The sequence below is a fragment of the Triturus cristatus genome, chromosome 2_1 (genome assembly GCF_964204655.1).
Source record: "Triturus cristatus chromosome 2_1, aTriCri1.1, whole genome shotgun sequence".
NCBI classification, from domain to species: Eukaryota; Metazoa; Chordata; class Amphibia; order Caudata; family Salamandridae; genus Triturus; species Triturus cristatus.
Window position 1 is genome coordinate 831,409,981 of NC_140581.1, and position 20,422 is coordinate 831,430,402.

Here is a 20,422-nt window from a genome sequence, read left to right on the forward strand (position 1 = left end):
CCCCCCGAAACTGGGTTGGTTTTCCCGCCTTGAGCCAGCAATGAAAAGGACACTGCTTCTTTTGTATCAGTGGTAAGACGTGCAGCAGAGGTGTTGGGCTGCGAGGATACAAAATCCTATTTTAATACTTTGACCACTGTATTGGTATTTTGTTGTTTTTTGGTCCCGTCTTACAAGGGACACTGTGTAAATTTCACATGTATGTTTGAAAATATATACTGAAGACTATCATAATATTTGTCTCGATTGGTTATTATTGTTTTAATTCAACTAAACTATATGGCCTATCTAACTACATCTTTCTGCAGCTTTATTTATGCAACTGTGCCTTTACTTATCTTAGTATACCTGTATAATTCCAGTAAGAACCACTGTTGTTTAGAATACCAGAAGAATTTCAGGCATCCTTGGCTCAAACCATCCAATATGGTTAGGGTGTGGGCAAATATGTCATTCAATCTGGTCTGAATACCGCTGATTGCTTGGGCCAAGCAGCTGGTCAAGGATGAGGATCAAGCAGACACTGTACAGGTCATCAGAGCAGCATCCTTCCCAGGTCACTTCATCTGTGGCATCAGCCTCAAAATCACTTTGGTTTGCCCATAGTGGCACACAGTCACCCTGTGGGAGGCAGGATCAGACATTTCTTCGAAAGGTGGCAAAGTGTAACATCCAATGATGAGTCAATCAGATCATTCAATGGAGCTTTGTTCTACTTTTTCTTTCTGACTCATAGTATCTTCTGCCCACATCAGAGTGGCTTTCCTAGGAGTGCCTGGTCATCTTGTTGCAAGAAGTACAGACTATCTTGGCCAAAGGGGCCATAGAGAGGGTGTCAGACCCAGAAACCGGGACTAGTTGTTCCTTACGCTATTTTCTGGTGCAGAGAAAGGATGGAGGTCTTTGTTCTATTTTAATCTACGCCCTCTGAGTGGAAAGACAGATTCAAGATGCTCACACTAGCCCAGGTTCTATCTGCTCTGGATCTGGGAGACTTGATGGTAGGCCTGAAGTTGCAGGATACTTACTTTCATGTAGCCATCCTGCAGTCCCACAGGTGTTACCTGTTTTTCAGGGTGGGCCAGGAGCACTTTCAGTTTGCCGTGCTCCCCTTTGGCCTCACCAGTGCCTCTCTGTAGTTCACAAAAGTGATAACAGGGCTAGCGGCACACCTTCAGAGGTTAGGAAATACTTGTTTTCCCTTACCTCAATGACTGCCTGTTGAAAGAGGGCTAGACACAGTCAGTTGTAGACCACCTTTAAATGACGTGGAACCTCCTAACATTATTGAGCTTTGTGATCAACGAGCCTATGACCTCAATGTTTCAGCCTCATGCCTGGATCTCAGTGAGAGTGGCTCCGATGTCTATTAGCCTTCTGCATTCCTCTCCTCAGGATGCTCCTCTCCACTGGAATTGCCTAGGTCATCAGGACAATTACCTGGTCGCGAACCACCTGGTGGGATTTTTGAATGATGGGACACAAAAGCTCAGTCGATAGCACCTGACAGATCACAAAGATGGCACAGGATATCTTCTAGCAATGGGGAGAACCAAAACGCCTCTAGGTATTTGTTGTGCTCTACAAATTCCAAATCAAATCAAAACCTTTGCAGGATCTTTATGCTACTATTGAGAGCATGCAGTGTCAACATTTTATTCCATTGGAGTTTCTAAGGTGGCTGTCTATGGTGCAGCCAAGGACTCCTGTATGTTTTTCTTCCCCTGCATCTCCTGCCCTGACTTCTGAAGAAGATTAGGAATGACCAGGCCCAAGTCAGTCATCCCAGTGGCTCTGGATTGGACGAGGAAATGGTGGTACCTGGATATTCTTGGTTCGAGCATTTGTCCTCCAATCAGGCTGCTGCTGGAAGCTCTTCTGTTACAGCAGCAGGGCAGGGTTCTTCACCCAAAGCTGCACAATAGCCACCATGCGTGACGTTTGACCAGCAGCAGTTGACGACTTTCGATCTACCAAACTTGTGAATGTCATACTTGCTGCCCTGCATCCCTCTACAAAGTCTATCTACAACAGGCACTAGGCAAATTTGTGGCCTGGTGTGGGATCTGCAGTATGGACCAGATGGAAGTCAAACTGTCTGACAGCTTATTATTTGTTATTTCTTGCCAAACAAGGACTTGCAGTGGACACCATAAAGGTTATTTGTTGGTCCTTTCGCCCTTTTTGCGTTTACTGGACCAGCCATCTTTATTTAAATCATTCTAAAATGTTTCATACATTTGTTTCTCCCCAAATGCTTTTTGATGCCTCAGTAGAATCTCAGTTTGGTCCTGACTTTCCTAATGTGTACTCCCTTTGAGCCAGTACTCACTACTTGATGAGGCTTCTCATTTGAAAGAAAATTATCCTTGTGGAGGTGACTTCAGCTTGTTGCATGAGTGAGCGTCAGGCTGTCTCAGTGCAACTGTCCTACAAAAGCTTTTATCTAGACAAACTGGTGTTGAGGACCAAGGTGTCTTTGATGCCAAAAAGTCATGACTGTTGACAATGACAAACCATCACCATCTCAACCTTTCGAGAAAGGAGAGACTTCATTAGCTGGACACCCAAAGAGCCTTGAGCTTTTACATCGAATGCACTGAAGACCATCAAATGGACGATCAGTTTTTTGTGGGGTGACCTGAGAAAAAGAATGGTAGGGCAGTGCTGAGAAGAACTTTGTCAACGTGGGTAGTTCTTTGCATTAATATTTGCATTGCATTAGAGACAGACTCTATAGGACTGAGGGCTCATTTTACCAGGGCCAAGACTGCTACCACTGCTTTGGTATGCGGAGTCCCTGTTCTGGAAATCTGTCAGGCTGCGACATGAGCGTCAGTGCACACCTTCGCACAGCACTACTACCTTGACAATCCGGTCCAATGGGAAACGAAGGCAGTGCTGATCCGCAGAATGTCATCTACTGGTGCATAGGAGCAATGCTGTTCAAAGCTTCCGCATCCAGTCTGGCTCCTTATAATTCTGTAAAGGTGAGGAATCTGTGGTTAGATAGGGTATCCATCAAAAAGTGTGTAACCGAAGGTAAGTAACTTGTTTGTTACTATTGTGTTCTGTGCATTTGAGACCTTATCCAAAGTTCACAGATCTGACTGCCACATCGCTTGAACAATAAAGACTGAGTGAAATGAGCTATCATAATAGTGAATGATTTAAATGACAAGTCCTGTGATACGTGAATCTAGAGTTTCAGAATGTAAGCATTTGAGAAAAGGAAGGCTAGGGATGTTTAATTGAGGCATTCCGATTCTAAAATCAAATAAACACAATAGAAAGCTAAGATTATTTTAGTGGAAGGTACTCTTGGAAGAAATGCAGTACTATGAAACAGGAGATTGGTAAGACTTTCAGGTCAGAAGTAATTTAGTTGTCAGGAAAAGAGAAAGTACACAATCTTTTCTCGTAACTACTCCTATGGATGCCATTTTTAGGTTTCGTCTTTACAGTGCTTGTGCTGTGCTTGTGAAATCTCTTTTATTTGATATATCTTGAAAGGGGGCTCTTATCAGTTACCACCACCGAATTACTGTGCTCATTCGAATTTTGTGTGGAACTTATGTTTTTTGCTAACTTTCTCTGATTGCACGCATTTACGATACTTCTACTAAAGCTGCTCACACTGTTTAAGCCCCAATCATTGTTAAGATAAGATCTCTTCCCAAACAAAAGGCAGACAGCGTCTAACAGTATGCTGGAATGTTTGCTCTTTTATTACTTAGTTGTGTAAAGCATATGCTTTAGTCTTAGAATGTTTGTGGCATTTACTATTCATGCTCAGTACCTATCCTTGCACTTTGTAGGCATAATCGGATTGATTTTTTCAACTTAATTTATTTGGTCATTATGATCAAATTCTAAATGTTGTAATTAACATTCCACGTTAAAAATATAGTTAATATACAAGAGCTAGGCTATATTTTACTACTAATAGGCAGCCACAAGTACAGTTAGCTTGCAGACAACAGGGTCATGATTTGAATGATGCAGCAGGTGCAGTGGCACCAGGCCAAAAAGTTGTCAGACCTTCTCTAAACACATAATATTGCTCCATTTTACAACTAAACCGGCAGTCACAAGTGCAATTATCTAGCAAGCACTAGGGTCATGATTTCAATAGTGCAGCAGGTGCAGTGGCACTGGGGCCAAAAGGTATAGGGACCCCACTAAACCCAGATTATTGCTAAATTTACTATCTAGCAGGCAGTAGGGTCATGATTTGAATAGTGTAGCAGGTGAAATGGTACCAGGCCCAAAAGTTGTCATGACCTCCTCAAACACCTATTTTAATACTATAGAGGCAGGCACAGTTATCTTGCAGTTAAAAGGGGCTTGATTTGAATGGTGTAGCAGGTGTAGTGGCACCGAGGCCAAAAGCTCTAGGAACCCCACATTAACGCAGAATATTGCTAAGCTTTTCTACTAAACAGGCAGTCACAAGGGCAGTTCTCTAGTAGGTGCTAGGGCCATGATTTCAATGGTGCTGCAGGTGCAGTGGCAACGGGCCAAAACTTCTCTAAGCACTAAATAGTGCTATATTTAACTACTAAATAAGCAGTCGCAAGTGTAGTTACCTTGCAGGCACTAGGGTCATGATTTGAATGGTGTAGCAGGTGCAGTGGGGACAAAAGTTGTCATAACTCTAATAAACACCAAATATTGCTAAATTTTACTACTAAACAGGCAGTCGCAAATGTAGTTATCTTGAGGCACTAGGGTCATGGTTTGAAGGGTGGAACAGGTGCAGTGGCACCGGGCCCAAAAGCTGTCAAATCTCCTCTAAACACATAATATTGAGTTTACATCAATTAATTCTATTATTTCCCGCTTTCATTTTATTTTTCATAATGTTGTAATTACTTACCCGCACTATACCACTAGTAACCGCACAATATATTGTGTTTTTGTACATAAACAAGTCATAACACTTTAACAGACTTTCTGTAACTTATATTGTTCAACTACTCAGCAAGCTACAACTTACAACAAAAAACAGCTAATTAATTGCATAGGCGAAACCTAATGCTTGTTAGTATTTATATGCCCAAAGCGTAGGTGAACCAGGTATATACATAGCCTTGACAGCTTTGAATTGCCATTCATTCTCCGCTTATGACCTCATTCGATCTGCCACATATCTTCATTACGTGAGTGTGCACTCTGCCTGTGGTACGTCGCAGTCATGAGTGCTGAGAATTCATCCTACTTGGAATGATCTTACTTCTGACTCACAAACTTAGAACTATTTGTCCATGTTCTGCCATGTCCATGCGTGTTTGGGCCTATTGTTGAGTTATGGGCTAGTATGTGATGCCATTTCTTTCACACCGGATTAATTGGTACCTGAATTGGGAAACTAAATCACTGTATAATAAAACAGGAGGTAGGCACATATCAAGTGCTCTAAGGCAGTTACTGAAGCAATGAGTAACCTCAGAAGATATGAAAGCATTAATTACTGGTAATGCTAGTAATGTCTTATCTTCAGGTGCAGCGGAAGATACATTATTTTACATGCTGTATGTCCCTTGCTGGTCAAATGTCAAGTGTACCTTTAGATGTTTCAACCCAGTGCTTCTTTCTTTGATTCCCATTAGCTCATGGAAACAATGAGTTTAAATGTGAACCTGTCCCTAGCTGTTGTAATCTCATCCACTTCCAGGTACCTCCACTGTGGAACATAACAGGTTATGGAATAAACAAGCTATTGTTGTTTCCAAAGGCAGTAGGCTCGGGATATGCCTGGCAGAGCCTGACTAGTCTGTGCAGCATCCTAGCATGTCTAGGGTGCCTTTCCTTGTACCAACCAATATTAGATGTGATACAATAAATTGCCTTTGTAGGTGACAAAGTTCCATGGTTGATAAAATTGCAGACTTTAAAAGGTAAAACAGTCTGCATCCTCTAAGCCATGCCTGGAAGCCCTCTGAAGATGGAGAACATGTGTGACTTAGTCCAGTGAAGGCTACGTTAGCAGATCTGGGAGCACAGGCGGCCAGATCCCCTTTATTGGAAGATGCCTGATAGGAGGCTGCACAGAGATCTTAAGGTGCATGAAGATAAAGTGCAGGGAGTGCATACCGATTATTGATGAAATCTGTAACAAATTAGCGTTCTGTTATAAGTTCTGTACTATGGAAGCGTCTCCTTCATTCTGTAACACTGATGCTTTTGATTGTTCCCTAGGTCTCCCACATGTGGCTTTGACGCCTGGTTTTTACTAGTTCACTTTGGGCATTGGGTGGATATTGCAGCCGAAAGCCTGTTCTTATCGAATACAGACACCACCGACGACCTTCTGTGGCTTTTGGCATTTTACTATGACCCATGCAATATGTGCCGCCAGAGGACTCAGACAATGGTAGGTGCAAGTTTCAATACTTCACTGATATTCAGTAAAACACACTGAAAATGTTTTGCAGATTGTATCCTTTCGGTGAAATAAGATATTTGGTTTCCTCTTCTTTTTAATATTTTAATTCCCACATCCAGACGATTGTGTAAGAGATCCAGCAGATCCATGCCGTTAATTTGCGGTTCTACGGGGTATCTCCCCCTGTGATCTACTTTTTTCTGGCCATTTTATGTGGGCAGTGCCTGTGCTATGCAACCCCTAGAGGTCTCATGACTGTGCCCTCACTGAGTTCTTATGTATGCTTTCTTTGCAGCAACTTTCTATAACCCATATGTATTTCTTTCTGATATCTTCTCCTGTTTTTTAACATTGCATATTTGGAATTACATAGAATCCCATCCTGCCCTTGGGTATTTATTTACTCCTCAACGTTTTAGCAGGATGCTAGTATAGCCTATTAAAGCACCAGCTGTAAAATCTGTGTAAACAGTAATACACGGCCTCAGGTTCACCATAGCGTGGGCAGGTTAGAACTCCAATGATTTGGTGTTGAGACCATGGGATCTACATCTGTGATGAATTGCCTTCTTTCAAGCAGGCCAATGCCTTTTGAAATGGAAAACTTGATGTCTATGGACAGTATTATTATCAACGTCGGACAGCAGTCGGAATCGGAGGCCAGGCAAGTAAAAAAAGTCAATTGGTCTGGGTTTAATGCCTTAACAAATGCAGCATTAAAATATTAGAGGCAGACACTCGGGAGGGAGCAAACGGGATTTAACAGGGAGAGCTATAGTTGTAAAACAATCCCTCATGCACTTTATTGCAACCATTGGAGTGAAGGAGGAAGGATATACTCAAACAGGTGAGAGATGAGTAGTTCAGTGGGTTATTCAAAGACTTGGCTGACAAAGCTACTGGCTAAAAGAAGCTGGAAGAATAAAGTCAGTGAGGGAAGGGGAAAATCAAAAGCCCACTCTATGTATATTGTTAGCAATTGGCCTATTTGACAGCTACCCTGTCAAACCCCATACCTAAATTCTTTTTTAAAAAGAGAGAGAAAAACCATCCACTGCACAGTAAGAAAAAAGTGTTCCCATTGGTTATCCACCAGCCATCGTTCCCTCATCATGCACATTATAGTGAATGTTTGCTGCTGCATCATAGAATCTTCATTGATTATCGTGAATGTTAGACTATTGCCACCTGCGTGCGGGGTTCCTTAAACACTTTAATTAGTACTGAGTGTACATCTAGAATTGTCAAATGTAGCTAATCTCACATTAGCGTGTCAGAGGCTAGATCTTCCAGTTTTTTCAAGTGTTTGGATTCCAGTTAAATGGTAAAACCTACAAAACTACACAAAGCTACACTGAAGCATAAACCCTAACTCTGCTGCCTAGGAAAACCAGTAAAATATGATGAAAATTAAGACAAATGTGAACTAGAATTCAATCCAACAAGTATATTCTTGAATATCCTATCTAACATTCTTGACAGGGAAGAACCTCATGGTGAACAGATTTACACAGCGTGGTTACCCCAACAGGATCATTCAGAAAGTTATAGAACGGGTCAACACCAAGAGAGGCTACAGCTCCTAACACCTAAGAGTTTTCCTAGTGATACAAGAAAAATGGTATATGTCTCCAAATGTTGTACCAGAAGCACGAGACTCAAAGGTATCATATTGAAATACTGGCTTATGCTTAGTACCGAGAACGATTTCTAGGGAATTTTCAACCAACCTCCACTGTTTGCATATTAAAGATCGAGGAGCCTCAAAGAACTCCCAAAAAGCAAAGATGACCTGAAGGATAAAACTACATACAAAGGAACAGTTGCTTGTTTGAATTGTGGCAGTTATAACAACATCATAAAGGGCACTACCATTACCCACCCATTCTAAGGGACCAAGATTAAATTGTGCACCAGTGCCATGTGCGAGTCAAAAAATTACGTTCACCTACTGAAATTCCCGGGTAGTTCGGCTTACGTAGGCAAGATCGAACGAAAAATAAAAACTAGAATGATTAAACACAAAAGCAACATTCATACAAGAAACGAGAAATCCACAGTGGCCTTGATTTTCAACACACATGAGCATCACGTCAGTCATCTGAGGTTTATAGTATCAAATCAGAGAAGGTATCAGCAACAGAAAGAACTTACTCCTGAGGGAGATATACTGGCTCAAAAACGTGACACTTTAATACCCAAAGGGTTGAATGACCGTATGGAGTTCAGCTGCTATCTCTAAGGACTATCATAATTATATACATATGAGTTGTTGTATATACCCATTTTCAGCTGCTGTTTTCAAGGACTATTATGACCATGTACACATGAGCAATCGCATATACTAATTGTCACTAATTTGAATTTTTTTGTAATTATTGAGAACTTGTTCTTCATATCAAGGTTTCCATCACTTGTTGTTCATTTCACATACGTTTTTACTTCACTTGTCTCATGACTGTGGACCTTTAAGCTAATACATGTAATAACGTGCTACACGGTTTATTACATGAAGCATCACTTATTTCAGGTTACTACAGGACTGTTGCCATGTTATTCTCCTTCTTAAGTTTTCAAACACTTTGCTTTCCCCAGATCTTTATCACCTCTCACCTTGGTGAATGCAAACCGTTCTCACATTCATTCATCTTCCGACTCCCTTGGTTTTTGTTCACAATTAGAACGATACACTCCGCTTAAATATGGCTCTGATCAAACTAATTGTACTAACTCACGACTGGGAATGAAGTTAGTTTTTCTTATTCTTCACCACCTCTACCAAACGTATTAAAAAGCATCTGTATCATAGGTATGATTATTGAAGTCATTAATTACACCCCCTTCCCCCCCTCCTTCCCAGTCCTCTCTGCAGGGAATAGTACAGTTCTCAGTAATAAGAGCGTTTATTAAGCTGCTATGACACATCAGTGTGATTCTAAGTTAGGTACTAGAGAGGTTAAATCTTAGTACTACCTTGAGCCTCAATGTATGTGGCAGTAAGTCATTGCATTCTTGCAGCGAGTGATGCCATGTGTAGGAGTTTTCTATTGAATGATTCTGGCTGGAGGATTTTGGTGGACTATATTCCTCAAAGGATTCCTCTGATATCCCCCTGAATGGAGCACTTACCTACACAATGTGTGTATTTTGAAAATAAAGGTTTATATTGCTTGACTCTTGGAATCTGTGAATATTTTGAAAGTTGAGAGTTTCATGTCTAGAGCCAAACCATTTGTTGGCACTGCCTATTTCCCTATACCCATTCTGCAAGCCCATCACCATTGTCTGCAGTTTGTGGTAGGATAGGAGCATTTTCAGTTTCCTGTGCTCCCCTCTGGTCTCACCAGTGCTCCTTGGTGTTCACAAAAGTGGTGGTAGCAGTACACCTTCAGAGGTCGAGGCTCCCAATTTTTCCCAACTTCGACGACTGGCTGTTAAAAGTGGACTCACCGAAGACCGTTGTCACCCACCTCCAGACTACATCTAACCTTCTGTCATCTTGGGGGTTCAGTATCAGTGTGCCAGAGTCACACCTACTCCTCAGATCCTCCGCTTCATCGGAGCCATTCTGGTCACGGTTCTGTTTTGTGTATTTCCCCCAGAAAAGAAAGTCCAGGACATTCAGTCTATGATCCTGATCTGTCATCCCATGACCCGGATTTCAGTGAGGTCATATTTGAGGTTACCAAGACTGATTGCAACCTGTATTCTGCTGGTCAAACACGCCAGGTGACATTTGTGGGCTCTGCAAGGGGATCTGAAGTCTCAGTGGGCCCAACACCAAGGGGATATCTCTGACCAAGTCCAGATCTCGGAGGAGACTGCAAAAGACCTGCAGTAGTGGTTACTTGACCCTGATTGGGTCATCAGCAGACCCCTCTGTCTACCCCACCCAGAGTTCCAGAGTGGAACTTGGTGACAGATTCGTACCTTCTGTATTGGGGCTACCATTGGGGAGAGGCGGAGATCAGAGGAATCTGGTCTCTGGCGAAGGCCTTGCCCTATATAAACCTCCTGGAGCCAAGAGCCATTCGCTTGGCACTGAAAGCCTTCCTTCCGCAGGTGCTGATGGACAACACCATTGCCATGTGCTTTTGCAACCTGCAAAGCAGTGTGGGATCATGTGCCCTGTGCCAGGAGATACTACGCCTCTGGAAATTGCTGGACCCTCATGGAATCTTCCTGGTGGTAAACCACCTGACAGGATTTTTTAATGCTAGGGTCAACGAGCTCTGTCAACTATACCTAGCAGATCACGATAGGCAGGTACACCCTGAGGTGGCGCTAGGCATCTTCCGTGAATAGGGGAGAACATTCGCTCGATCTATTCACCACTGCCAAGAAAGCACAATGTCAGCCGTTCAGTGCGATGGAATTTCCAAGGGGCCTATCACTAGTGGCGCATTCCGCCTGGTGTGGAACTCAAGACTACTGTACGCCTTCTCAGTGATACTGCTAATGCCTTGAGGTCTAAAGGTCAGGAACGACCAGGCCCAAGTCACCTTAGTAGACCCAGATTGAGCATGGGGAGTATTGTATCCAGAACTCCTGGGCTTGAACATCTGTCCTCCGATTAGACTGCCCTTCCAGGAGGATCTGCTGCCATAACAGGGTAAGGTTCTGTACCAGGGCCTTCACAATATATCTCCACCCTCATTCTGCAGTTAAAAGTCTCTATCAGAAGGACAAGATATTTACCTTCTGTGATTAAACTAGTAGAGACTCTATCTGACCTCAGATTCCTCAACAATCCTCCCTGATCTGTGAATTGGGCTTTACCAAGTAATAAGATCTCAAGTCTAGGAATCTGCACAGTGGTAAAAGCCAATGTGCTGTTGTTTCTTTAGATTAATTTTCACCTATTTTCATTGTTATTGGCTACTTTTGTCTGGGAGCACGTCTGCTTAGAAAGCAACTGATGTCAGCACACAGGAGTGGCACCTATGTAGGCCCCACACATCATTTCCGGAACGGAACAATGTCATTGCAGAGAGGCACAGTGCCACCTACCGTTGTGCAGAAGTACTTCTCATAAGTTTCAGGATCCAGTCTGACACCTGTGAAATATTCAAATGGTAATTAATCTGCTGTTAGATAGAGTTTCTGTCGGAGCGCATGTTACAGAAGTAACTTGTTCTTTAGCTCCAAAGCTGCTCCGAGCTTATTGCAATGTCCATCACACCTGACAAGAAACTCACATCCCTGCAAAACATGCTAAGAATGCTCCTGGGACTGGTAGCAAACTTAAATTCTTGAGTGAATGGACGCATAACGTTTTTTTACTTTCATTTTCCACGTGATTGTAGGCCAGAACTGTCCCGAAAAATATTGCTCATAAAAATGGAAAAGGTATGTGGTATGGAACATGCACACCATCACCTAATCCTTAAATTGTACAGTGCAAGATAGATACCATTTTCTTCACAGTAATAGTAAAGGTGTATTCAATAACACTACATTAAAGTAAAATTATCCTCTATTTTACATTAGAATGAAACTAGTTCATGCCCTTCCTCGTCAACATTATGGGCCAATTCACAAAGGTAAACTTACACCTACGTGTACATTTACAGTCATTTGCTATTCACAAAGGTATTTTACAAATAGTATCTTTACAACTGTGTAGTCTCCGCACATAAAAAGATTGGACTGTGTGTTTATCTTTGTGAATCGGGCCCCAAAAGCATTAACATAGTTTTAAGCCTATTTTAGGAAAAGCTGAAAACCTATGTAACATATCGGCCCTGTGTATCAGTGAAGATATAAAAGCATTAGCCATGATGCTAAGTGTCATTTTTGTGCAATTCAACTGTAGATAAATGCGTACATTTCACCAAGTGACTTTTACTCCAATTTGAGGCCACTTGGAAGTTTATGGTTGTAGCCAATTCAGTTGTCCTGATATTAGCTCTGCTGAAAATATTTCTTAAGAGTGTATTTATTTCAGAGTTTTCTAGAGCGCGAACTTAACCCCAGAGCATCAGAGCAACAGTCTACACAATAGGTAGTGTATGTCAACAGATTGCTGAATGACATCAAATTTTAAACTGGAAAATAAAACAAATATGCATGTTAAAAATGTAAGCTTGGTTAGTGATAGGTAATGTGTGCAACGTATAGCAACTATAATATTTTGAAGCACACATTTGCTATTGATTACATTAGCAATTGGCTATTAGGCAAAGCATTACAATAAGAAATGGAGGGTGTAAAAAGTCATCTGCTACTAAGCCCCTGTCCGAATAGAAGCCTATAACCTTTAGAAGTAAATCAACCTCCACTTTACAACATTTAAATAAATGTAGGCTAATTTGTTAGTTAACTAAAATAGGAGCCATCAGACCCAGTTGCAAACCGAGACAAACTTGAGGTGATGTTTTTCTCAAGAATAATAAGGAATCGTCCACCCCAGCAGTCACTGCGCAGTGTAGCGGGCATAGGAACATATCGGGCACACAGCGACCGTCCCGTAACGGGACTAGAACGCTCAGGGCCAACACAGCACAGAGTGGAAGAATTGTGCCCTACACGCTGGGAAGAAGCCGGGACCTCAAGTAAGCAGTGTGCCTGTGCAAGCGGGATCCCAGGTCAGGGGGACCCAGGCGAGGCCCCAGCAAGCCATCCGAGGCACCCAGGAGCCATCCGGTTACGCCGGTGAGTCTAGCGATGCTCTGAGCTCTCCGGCCTGTGGCGGGGCGGTGCCCCGAGAAGACCGCACACACAGGAGCAACGGCCCCCAACGATCGCTCAACGGGGGCCCTATGGGGCATAATAAAACTCCGGAAATACCCCCCCCCCACCATCAAAACTGAGACTCGGACCTGCTGCCCGCCTCTCAGTGCTTGCTTTTAAGACCGAACAGCCACCAGAACGCCACGTAGACGGAACACACAAAGAGCGGCGGAAGTGGTGGGCATTGGTGAGGGTGACAAGAGATCCAGTCCATGGTATAGTGGGCATATCAGAGGGGGAATACTGGCACCACATTGGCCCCGGGAACCGCATGGAGTGACTCACCGGCTACGTATACCCTGTATAGGCCAAACGGCGGAGCAGTGAAGCGGTGGAGGCCGTGGAGAAGGGAACATAGCAGTGAACTTGCCTGAGGGCAGGAAACCCAACAGGCCACAGGGGACACAGTATTACCTAGGCAGGCGGCGGTGAGTACTACCGCCCGTGTGCGTACAGGCAGTGTGCACGACTCCAAACCGCAAGATGGGGAGCCGAGGGCAACGTGCTACGCAGCAATCCAAACTGGAAAAATACCCATATACGAAGAGTCAGCAAGACTTAACAGAACAGTCAACTGGGCGCGTAGCAGACACAGCCTCTGGAGAGGGCATTGCAGGACATACTCACCACCCTCAATAAGGTACACCCAGCACTTGATGGCAGGATAGGCACAAATCAGTCGAGCTATCACTACTTAGAGCGGATTTTAAGAATATGAGCACAAGAGTCAAAGATGTAGAAACAACTACTGAAACGCTGTGTGGTGAGACCAACTAACTGAAACGTCAAGTATGCCTACTGGAGGCAGGAACCAAACTACTGACCGATAAACTTGATGACTATGAAGGCCGGTCCCGGTGCAACAATGTCAGAATAATTGGAGTGCCAGAAGGGGCAGAAGGACGAGCAGTGGACCTGTTCGTGGAGGATCTTATAAAGCAACACCTACAACGCAAAGGCCTCTCCAATTACTTCTAGGTGGAAAGAGCGCACCGAGTCCCTGTAGGCAGACCGAGACCAGGTGCACCACAGAGGCCGATCCTTACCTGCATTTTTTATTTCAGGGATCGGGATATAATCCTAAAGACTGCAAGAATAGCCCCCCCAGTCCGCTTTGAGGACAAAACCATTACTTTCTTTTCCGATTACACAGCAGCAGTAACCAAGCAACGGCGCACTTTCCTGGAGGTCAAGAAAGAATTGAGAAAAAGAGAACTGAAATACTCCATGTTATTTCCGGCAAGATTGAGGGTCGAAGCGGAACGAAAAGTGTGGTTCTTCAATGCCCCAGAGGAGGCACAGGATTGGCTGGAAGGATGGAGTCCAGCCACAACATCAGGGAAGCAAAACAGCAGGTTGCGCCAACCGATAACAACTAACACCCGACTTGGAACTGAGGGAATAGTCACAACGCAAGGAGAATCACCGGATGGGTGCTGAACGAACAGGACACTACTACCACAGATGGACCGAAAGCAGAGCCTAAAAACAGTCTCCTCCACCTATTGACTTTCGGCAACTCCACAAGGGTGGTGCACTTGGTGGAATGGACGCACCTAGACAGGACGGCAGTTCCCAGAGTGAACGATGCTTATGCAAACAACAAAGCTACCACACGCTCATTTATATGTTCAAAATCTTATTTGTAGTTATAACTTATTGGCGAAGAGACGAACTGGGGGGGTTTGCTGGAGGGACCGTCCCCCTACCAAGGTCACGGGTAATGCGACATAAGCACTCTGCAATGTTGGGGTGGCGGGTAATTTCAAGTCAGTCATGCAGGGAGGCAGGGAGTGGGGATAGAAAAGTTCTATAAGGGATGCTAAAAGTTCTAGGATTGTGTGTTTATTGTTGGTTGTTATTGTTGAAGACCTGCAAAATATTATATACAGTCTTTGCAAGAATTTATGCACATACCACCACACAGACCCGGTCCACATATAGGAGTCCTTACTAAAATGACCTCAGATAATCCAAGGGCACAACGCACCAAAATACCAGCGATCTCGCTTATCTCCTGGAACGTCAACAGACTAAGAGATAAGGTAAAGAGAGGGCTGGTGCTGCAATATCTAAAACGTAAGGCCCCAGCAGTACAATGCTGCAGGAAACACATCTGGTGGGGTCAGCATGCAAGGCGCTGGACCGCTGGGGGTTTAAGTTGGCGGTGCACTCAGAGTTCACCTCAGGATCCTGCGGGGTGGGAATCCTGGTTAAAAAACAATTCCCTCTCATTGTCAATCACACCTTCAGGGACGATCAAGGCCACTTTGCAGCGCTCTCCGGTCAATGGGAGGGCCGTACAATTAATCTAGTAACAGTTTACATCCCACCCGCGTTGCACTCGCTGGCCTTTCCGGCATTTGGAGCGTTTCTACTTGCGCTGCCAGAGGGGGACCGTATAATTGGGGGCGATTTTAACACTACACTTAATGACGCTATGTACCGCACCCCCCTCCAGCCTCAACACCGCACACATTCCAGCTAAGCAGACTTCCTTGACGCACATGGCATGCTAGACACCTGGCGGTTTAGAAATCCACAAACACGGCAGTATACTTTTCACTCCGTGGCTGACAACAGCCTCTCACGTATAGATTACATACTTACAGCTACAGATAATGTGGGAAGGTTCAGGGCAGTATCGCACCTACCCTGGGGAATTTCCAACCACTCCCCAGTGACGACGGAGTATGTATCACATACTCCCACACAATGATGCATGTACCCAATATACCCAGGATTTCTAAGCAACCCCAAGATTTGAAAAGGCCTGCTTACCACTACAACGCACTACTTTAGAGAGAATGAAGCGTCAGTCTCCTCAACGCCGGTCCTTTGGGAAGCGTATAAGCCGGTTCTACGAGGACAGGCTATATCTCTTATTGCAGGTCACAAAAAAGAAAGGAAGAAGGAGATAGAGGCCCTAGAACAGAAAGTGCACCACCTAGAGTCTCAGCATGCCTGAGATCCCTCAGACACCAACACACACAGGCTACACGCAAAACAACAAGAATATAAAGAATACCTATGGGCAGATGCTAAAACCCAATTGACAGCACTCCAACACAGGGTCTATGAATCGGGGGACAAAGCAGGCAAGCTTCTCGCTTGGTTGGACAAACGTAATCGGGCAGATAGATGGGTGGCAGAGCTTCGACTAGACAACGGCGAATCCAAATCGGACCCTCTGGAGATAGTAACCGCACTAGCGGTGCACTTTGAGCAGGCATATACATCCACAATCACGACCACGGTACACGACGCGCTTGACTTCCTAAGAGATATACGTTTACCTGCACTTGCAAAGGAAGTGGCCCAGACGCTAGAAACTGACTTAACAATAGACGAACTCAAGGTAGCCATCCATAAGATACAGTCCGGGAAAGCCAGCAGCCCGAATGGCATCCCATTAGAATTATACAAACGCACAGCTGATAAAGTGGCCCCCTATCAATTGAAAATGTATGTGGCGAGCTTGGCCTTTGGAGCGCTCCCTAGGGACCAGCGCATTGCTACCATTGTAGCTATCTGCAAACCAGGCAAACCCCCTTCTGAAAGCACCTCCTACCGGCCTATCTCGCTGATTAACGCAGAGGCCAAGATATTGGCCAAAACGTTGGCGCTCCGATTGACCCCCTATCTCGCCAAGCTAGTCCACCCGGATCAGTCATGCTTTATGCCGGGAAGGAACACAGCCTTGAACCTCAGACGCCTGCACAGCGTCCTCGGCTGCAAACACACAATACGGGAGGAGGCCGCGGTGCTCTCTCTTGACGCAAGGATGGCCTTCGACTCCGAGGAATGGAGATTGCTTTTTGCAGCCCTCCAACATCAGGGATTTGGGCCTAATCTGCTCATGGGTTCGCCTATTGTATACCAACCCGCTCGCGCATATGGTAGCTAATGGACATATCTTCCAGGAGTTTTCCCTGGGACGTGGAAAGCGCCAAGGCTGTCCGTTGTCACCGCTACTTTTTACGCTGGTCTTGGAGCCCCTGGCTGCATGGATCTGGGGAGACCCAATAATCCGTGGCTTACGCTGGACGGAGGGATGGGAAGACCGGATATCCCTCAACGCAGACGACATTCTGCTATATATAGCATCCCCCACGCGATCCATTCATAGACTACTAAACATATGGGACAGTTACGGAGCGGTTTCCGGGTACACTATCAATTGGGAAAAGTCTGTACTATACATTCTCCACGGGCCGTCTCCAAAATTACGAAAGAACTCTACAGTCAGGGTGGTAACAGACAGCTTCAAATACCTGGGAATCCATGTTCCGTCCGATCCAGACGACTTCCAGGCGCTAAACCTCCAAGAACCACTACAGAGGCTGAGACGAGATAACAAAACACTGGAGGGCATTGCCACTCACCCTACTGGGTAGGGCGGCACATTTTAAAATGATGGCACTACCCAGATTTCTCTATGCCCTTCACAACACACCCTTTCATGTCCCTGCGTCATATTTAGGCTATCTGGTTTTAGGTTTAAACCTATAATAACTGATAAAACCCCACCAAAAGGAAAATAGCCATCAAAGGTGTAAACATATAAACACTGAAAAAACACCATCGCAGCCACAAACTAACTGCCATTCAAAGAAAGGAAAAGATGAGTAAAAGAGTCATTTTTATTTCTTCCTGAAGGGGCCAATGCAATACAACTTTGTTATACAAGGCAGCAGCAAGATAGACTGGGCCAACATTAAGCTGCTTGAGTTTTGTTGTTTAGGGTTGTCACTAAAATATTGTCTCTTCTTCCTTCTTCTTTTTTCAGTTTTGTGGTCTTTGGTCTAAAGATGCAGTGTTTCGAAGCATGTTGTAGGTTTTATTTAGTTATTTTAAAAACTGTAGAGAATCAGGAAATATCAAAATCATATTTGATATTTTGGCTACATTTTATTTCACTGATAGTTAAAATGGCGGGTTTCATAAGAATCTTTCCCAATATGTACCATCACATTTACCCACAGACAGAAAATGTGTGAAATCCTTTGATACATCAGCCCCCTGTTCTAGCGAGTCAGTTTTGATTGTAGGTGAATTGCCAAACACCCCAGGCTTTAAACATTCAATGCAAGGTGTCGTGATAGGTACATGTGAAAAGAAGGTTGTCACCAAGCATCTGAGATAGTGGTGAAAACATGACATCAGATGTTGGTAAACATGGAACGCAGTGTCACTTGGAATGCTGCTGGAAAAAGACCCTACCAAGTTCAATAAAGATTGGAGTGATATTGTTTGTATTTGCAGTAATTCAGCTACGTATATGAAAAAGTTGTATGATGACCTGAAATCATCTCTACAATCTTCAGAGTTAATGAAGAATGCTATTGACTTTGTAGCCTATTCTGGTACAATGTTTCGTTATGCCCGGGTACTAAAATGCAAATATTTCTCATTTTGTGCTTTGTGTGGCATCAAAGAAAGTCATCCTAACTGTCTTATTTAGCCGGCGGTTCTCAGTCCTAGAGGCTAAGGCAAGAAATGTGATGATCTTTGGTCACATATTGATAGTGATGTGAAAAAAGAACAGTCTACTGCATGCTTAGGTTTTTACAGGAAATCATGACTGCTGTAGTGAACTTAATCAAAATACAAGAGTCTGAAAACACATTTGTCTACCAAGTTTTCAGCGTAATTGGTGTAGATGTGAAACATCTCCTTGAGAGTAGGCTGGGCAACACGTTTAGTGACTTTGGCACTGCAACATGCTCCATGTTAGAATTCATGCCACTTGGTAAGCAAAGAAATGTTGAGGAGCAATTCAGGAAATTTTATTTTACAGTCAATGGGAAATGGCTTGCAATGATGCATAGAAATGTCTCTTCACTAACCATGGCATTTGAAGTTAATGAAGCCTCACTGAGGTACTCTGCACAAGTTCCAGATCCCTTATGAATTTTCTCCAGACTTTGAAAAGTACTGCTTTATTTTGACCACTTCAATAACTGAGTGCATATGTGCCCAATTCAACGCATATGTTGCAGAACATGTTGTAGACAATCACAATCTTCCGGTGCACCATTATTCGCATAGAAAGCTATGTCATTGGCCAGAGTTAGCAAATTGTGTACTGGCTGTTTTGGCGTTGCCCGTCTCAAGAGCCAATGTTGAGAGGGCCTTTTCACAAATAAACGTTTACATAGGAAGGAAAGAGCGAGCGAGCATGACCAAAGACTCGCTAAAGAAGTATTGTATGGTATACTAAAATAAGTTTGATTTGTAAAAATGCACTTGGACCTCATATACCAAGTACACTCACTATCTAGACACATGCACTATCTGTGCAGAAAGCAAGCAATAATTAAAAGCAAAACATTCCATAAACACCGTAAAAACACTGTTTCTATTGTTTTTAATGGTGCGAAAATGTGTATCCACTGATAACCACTGTTTTTTTAAGGTATTGAAAAAATCCCAGCAGAATTTACCAAAAATAGAAACTTGAAACAGGAAAGCCTAGTCATACTTTAAAGCAATAGACTCACAAATCAATAATCTCCTATGGGATGGCAACCGGCCAGGATAGCTGCGGGTAAACTGACTAGAAGTTGGTACGATTGCGGTATAGAACTGCGTACTATTGGGCCTTCCAATTAGCAGTAATCAATCAGTGGATTCATGCACCCAACACCGACCCTGCGTACCGCCTGGATAGACTAAGCCTGGGAACGGGGGAAATGAACCGAGTGCTCTTCAATAAACAGAGAAAATCAGACCTACTGGGACCAATGACACATACGGTTCACGTGTGGCACACAGTGACACGACACCTGGGATGGGCTGACAAACTGACACAACACACCCCATTGTGGGACACCGGCAAACTAGGCACACTGGGCAAGAGCAAGGGGTTCCGAAAATGGGACATGATCGGGATCTCGCGGCTGGGTGACCTCTAGAAAGGGGAGAAGGTTGTTTCCTTCGCCCACTTACAGGAACACTACGAGATGGCACCCACCGAGATGTTCCGGTACATGCAGGTTAAACATGTGCTTGAGGCAGCCATTCCAGCAGAAGAGACTCTTCCTGAAGCCTCTCCCTTAGAGGACCGGCTATTAACGGACCACATGGACAGAAAAGCAGTCTCCCTCACATACCGCAAAATAATCAACAACCAAATAGACCCTTTGTTAAAACTATGGGTTAAGTGGCAGGAAGAGGTGGGAGAACTGGATGACACCGACTGGCAGGAAGCGATGGAAACACCCAGGGTGGTGGCGGTGTCCTCTAGATTGCGCCTGGTACAACTTAAAATACTACATAAGTCTTACTTTACCAGAGTGA

The 20,422-nt window shown here is 44.0% G+C and overlaps 1 protein-coding gene across 2 annotated transcripts in view; it reads left to right on the forward strand.

Moving 5' to 3' along the window:
* FANCC (FA complementation group C) overlaps positions 1-20,422 on the forward strand; it is a 1,034,531-nt gene that overhangs the window by 955,204 nt on the left and 58,905 nt on the right. For both annotated transcript variants that reach the window (XM_085632903.1, XM_085632904.1), the window contains exon 13: positions 6,202-6,376. In XM_085632903.1, the coding sequence (XP_085489029.1) occupies positions 6,202-6,376 (175 nt within the window). The remainder of the gene's footprint in view (positions 1-6,201; positions 6,377-20,422) is intronic.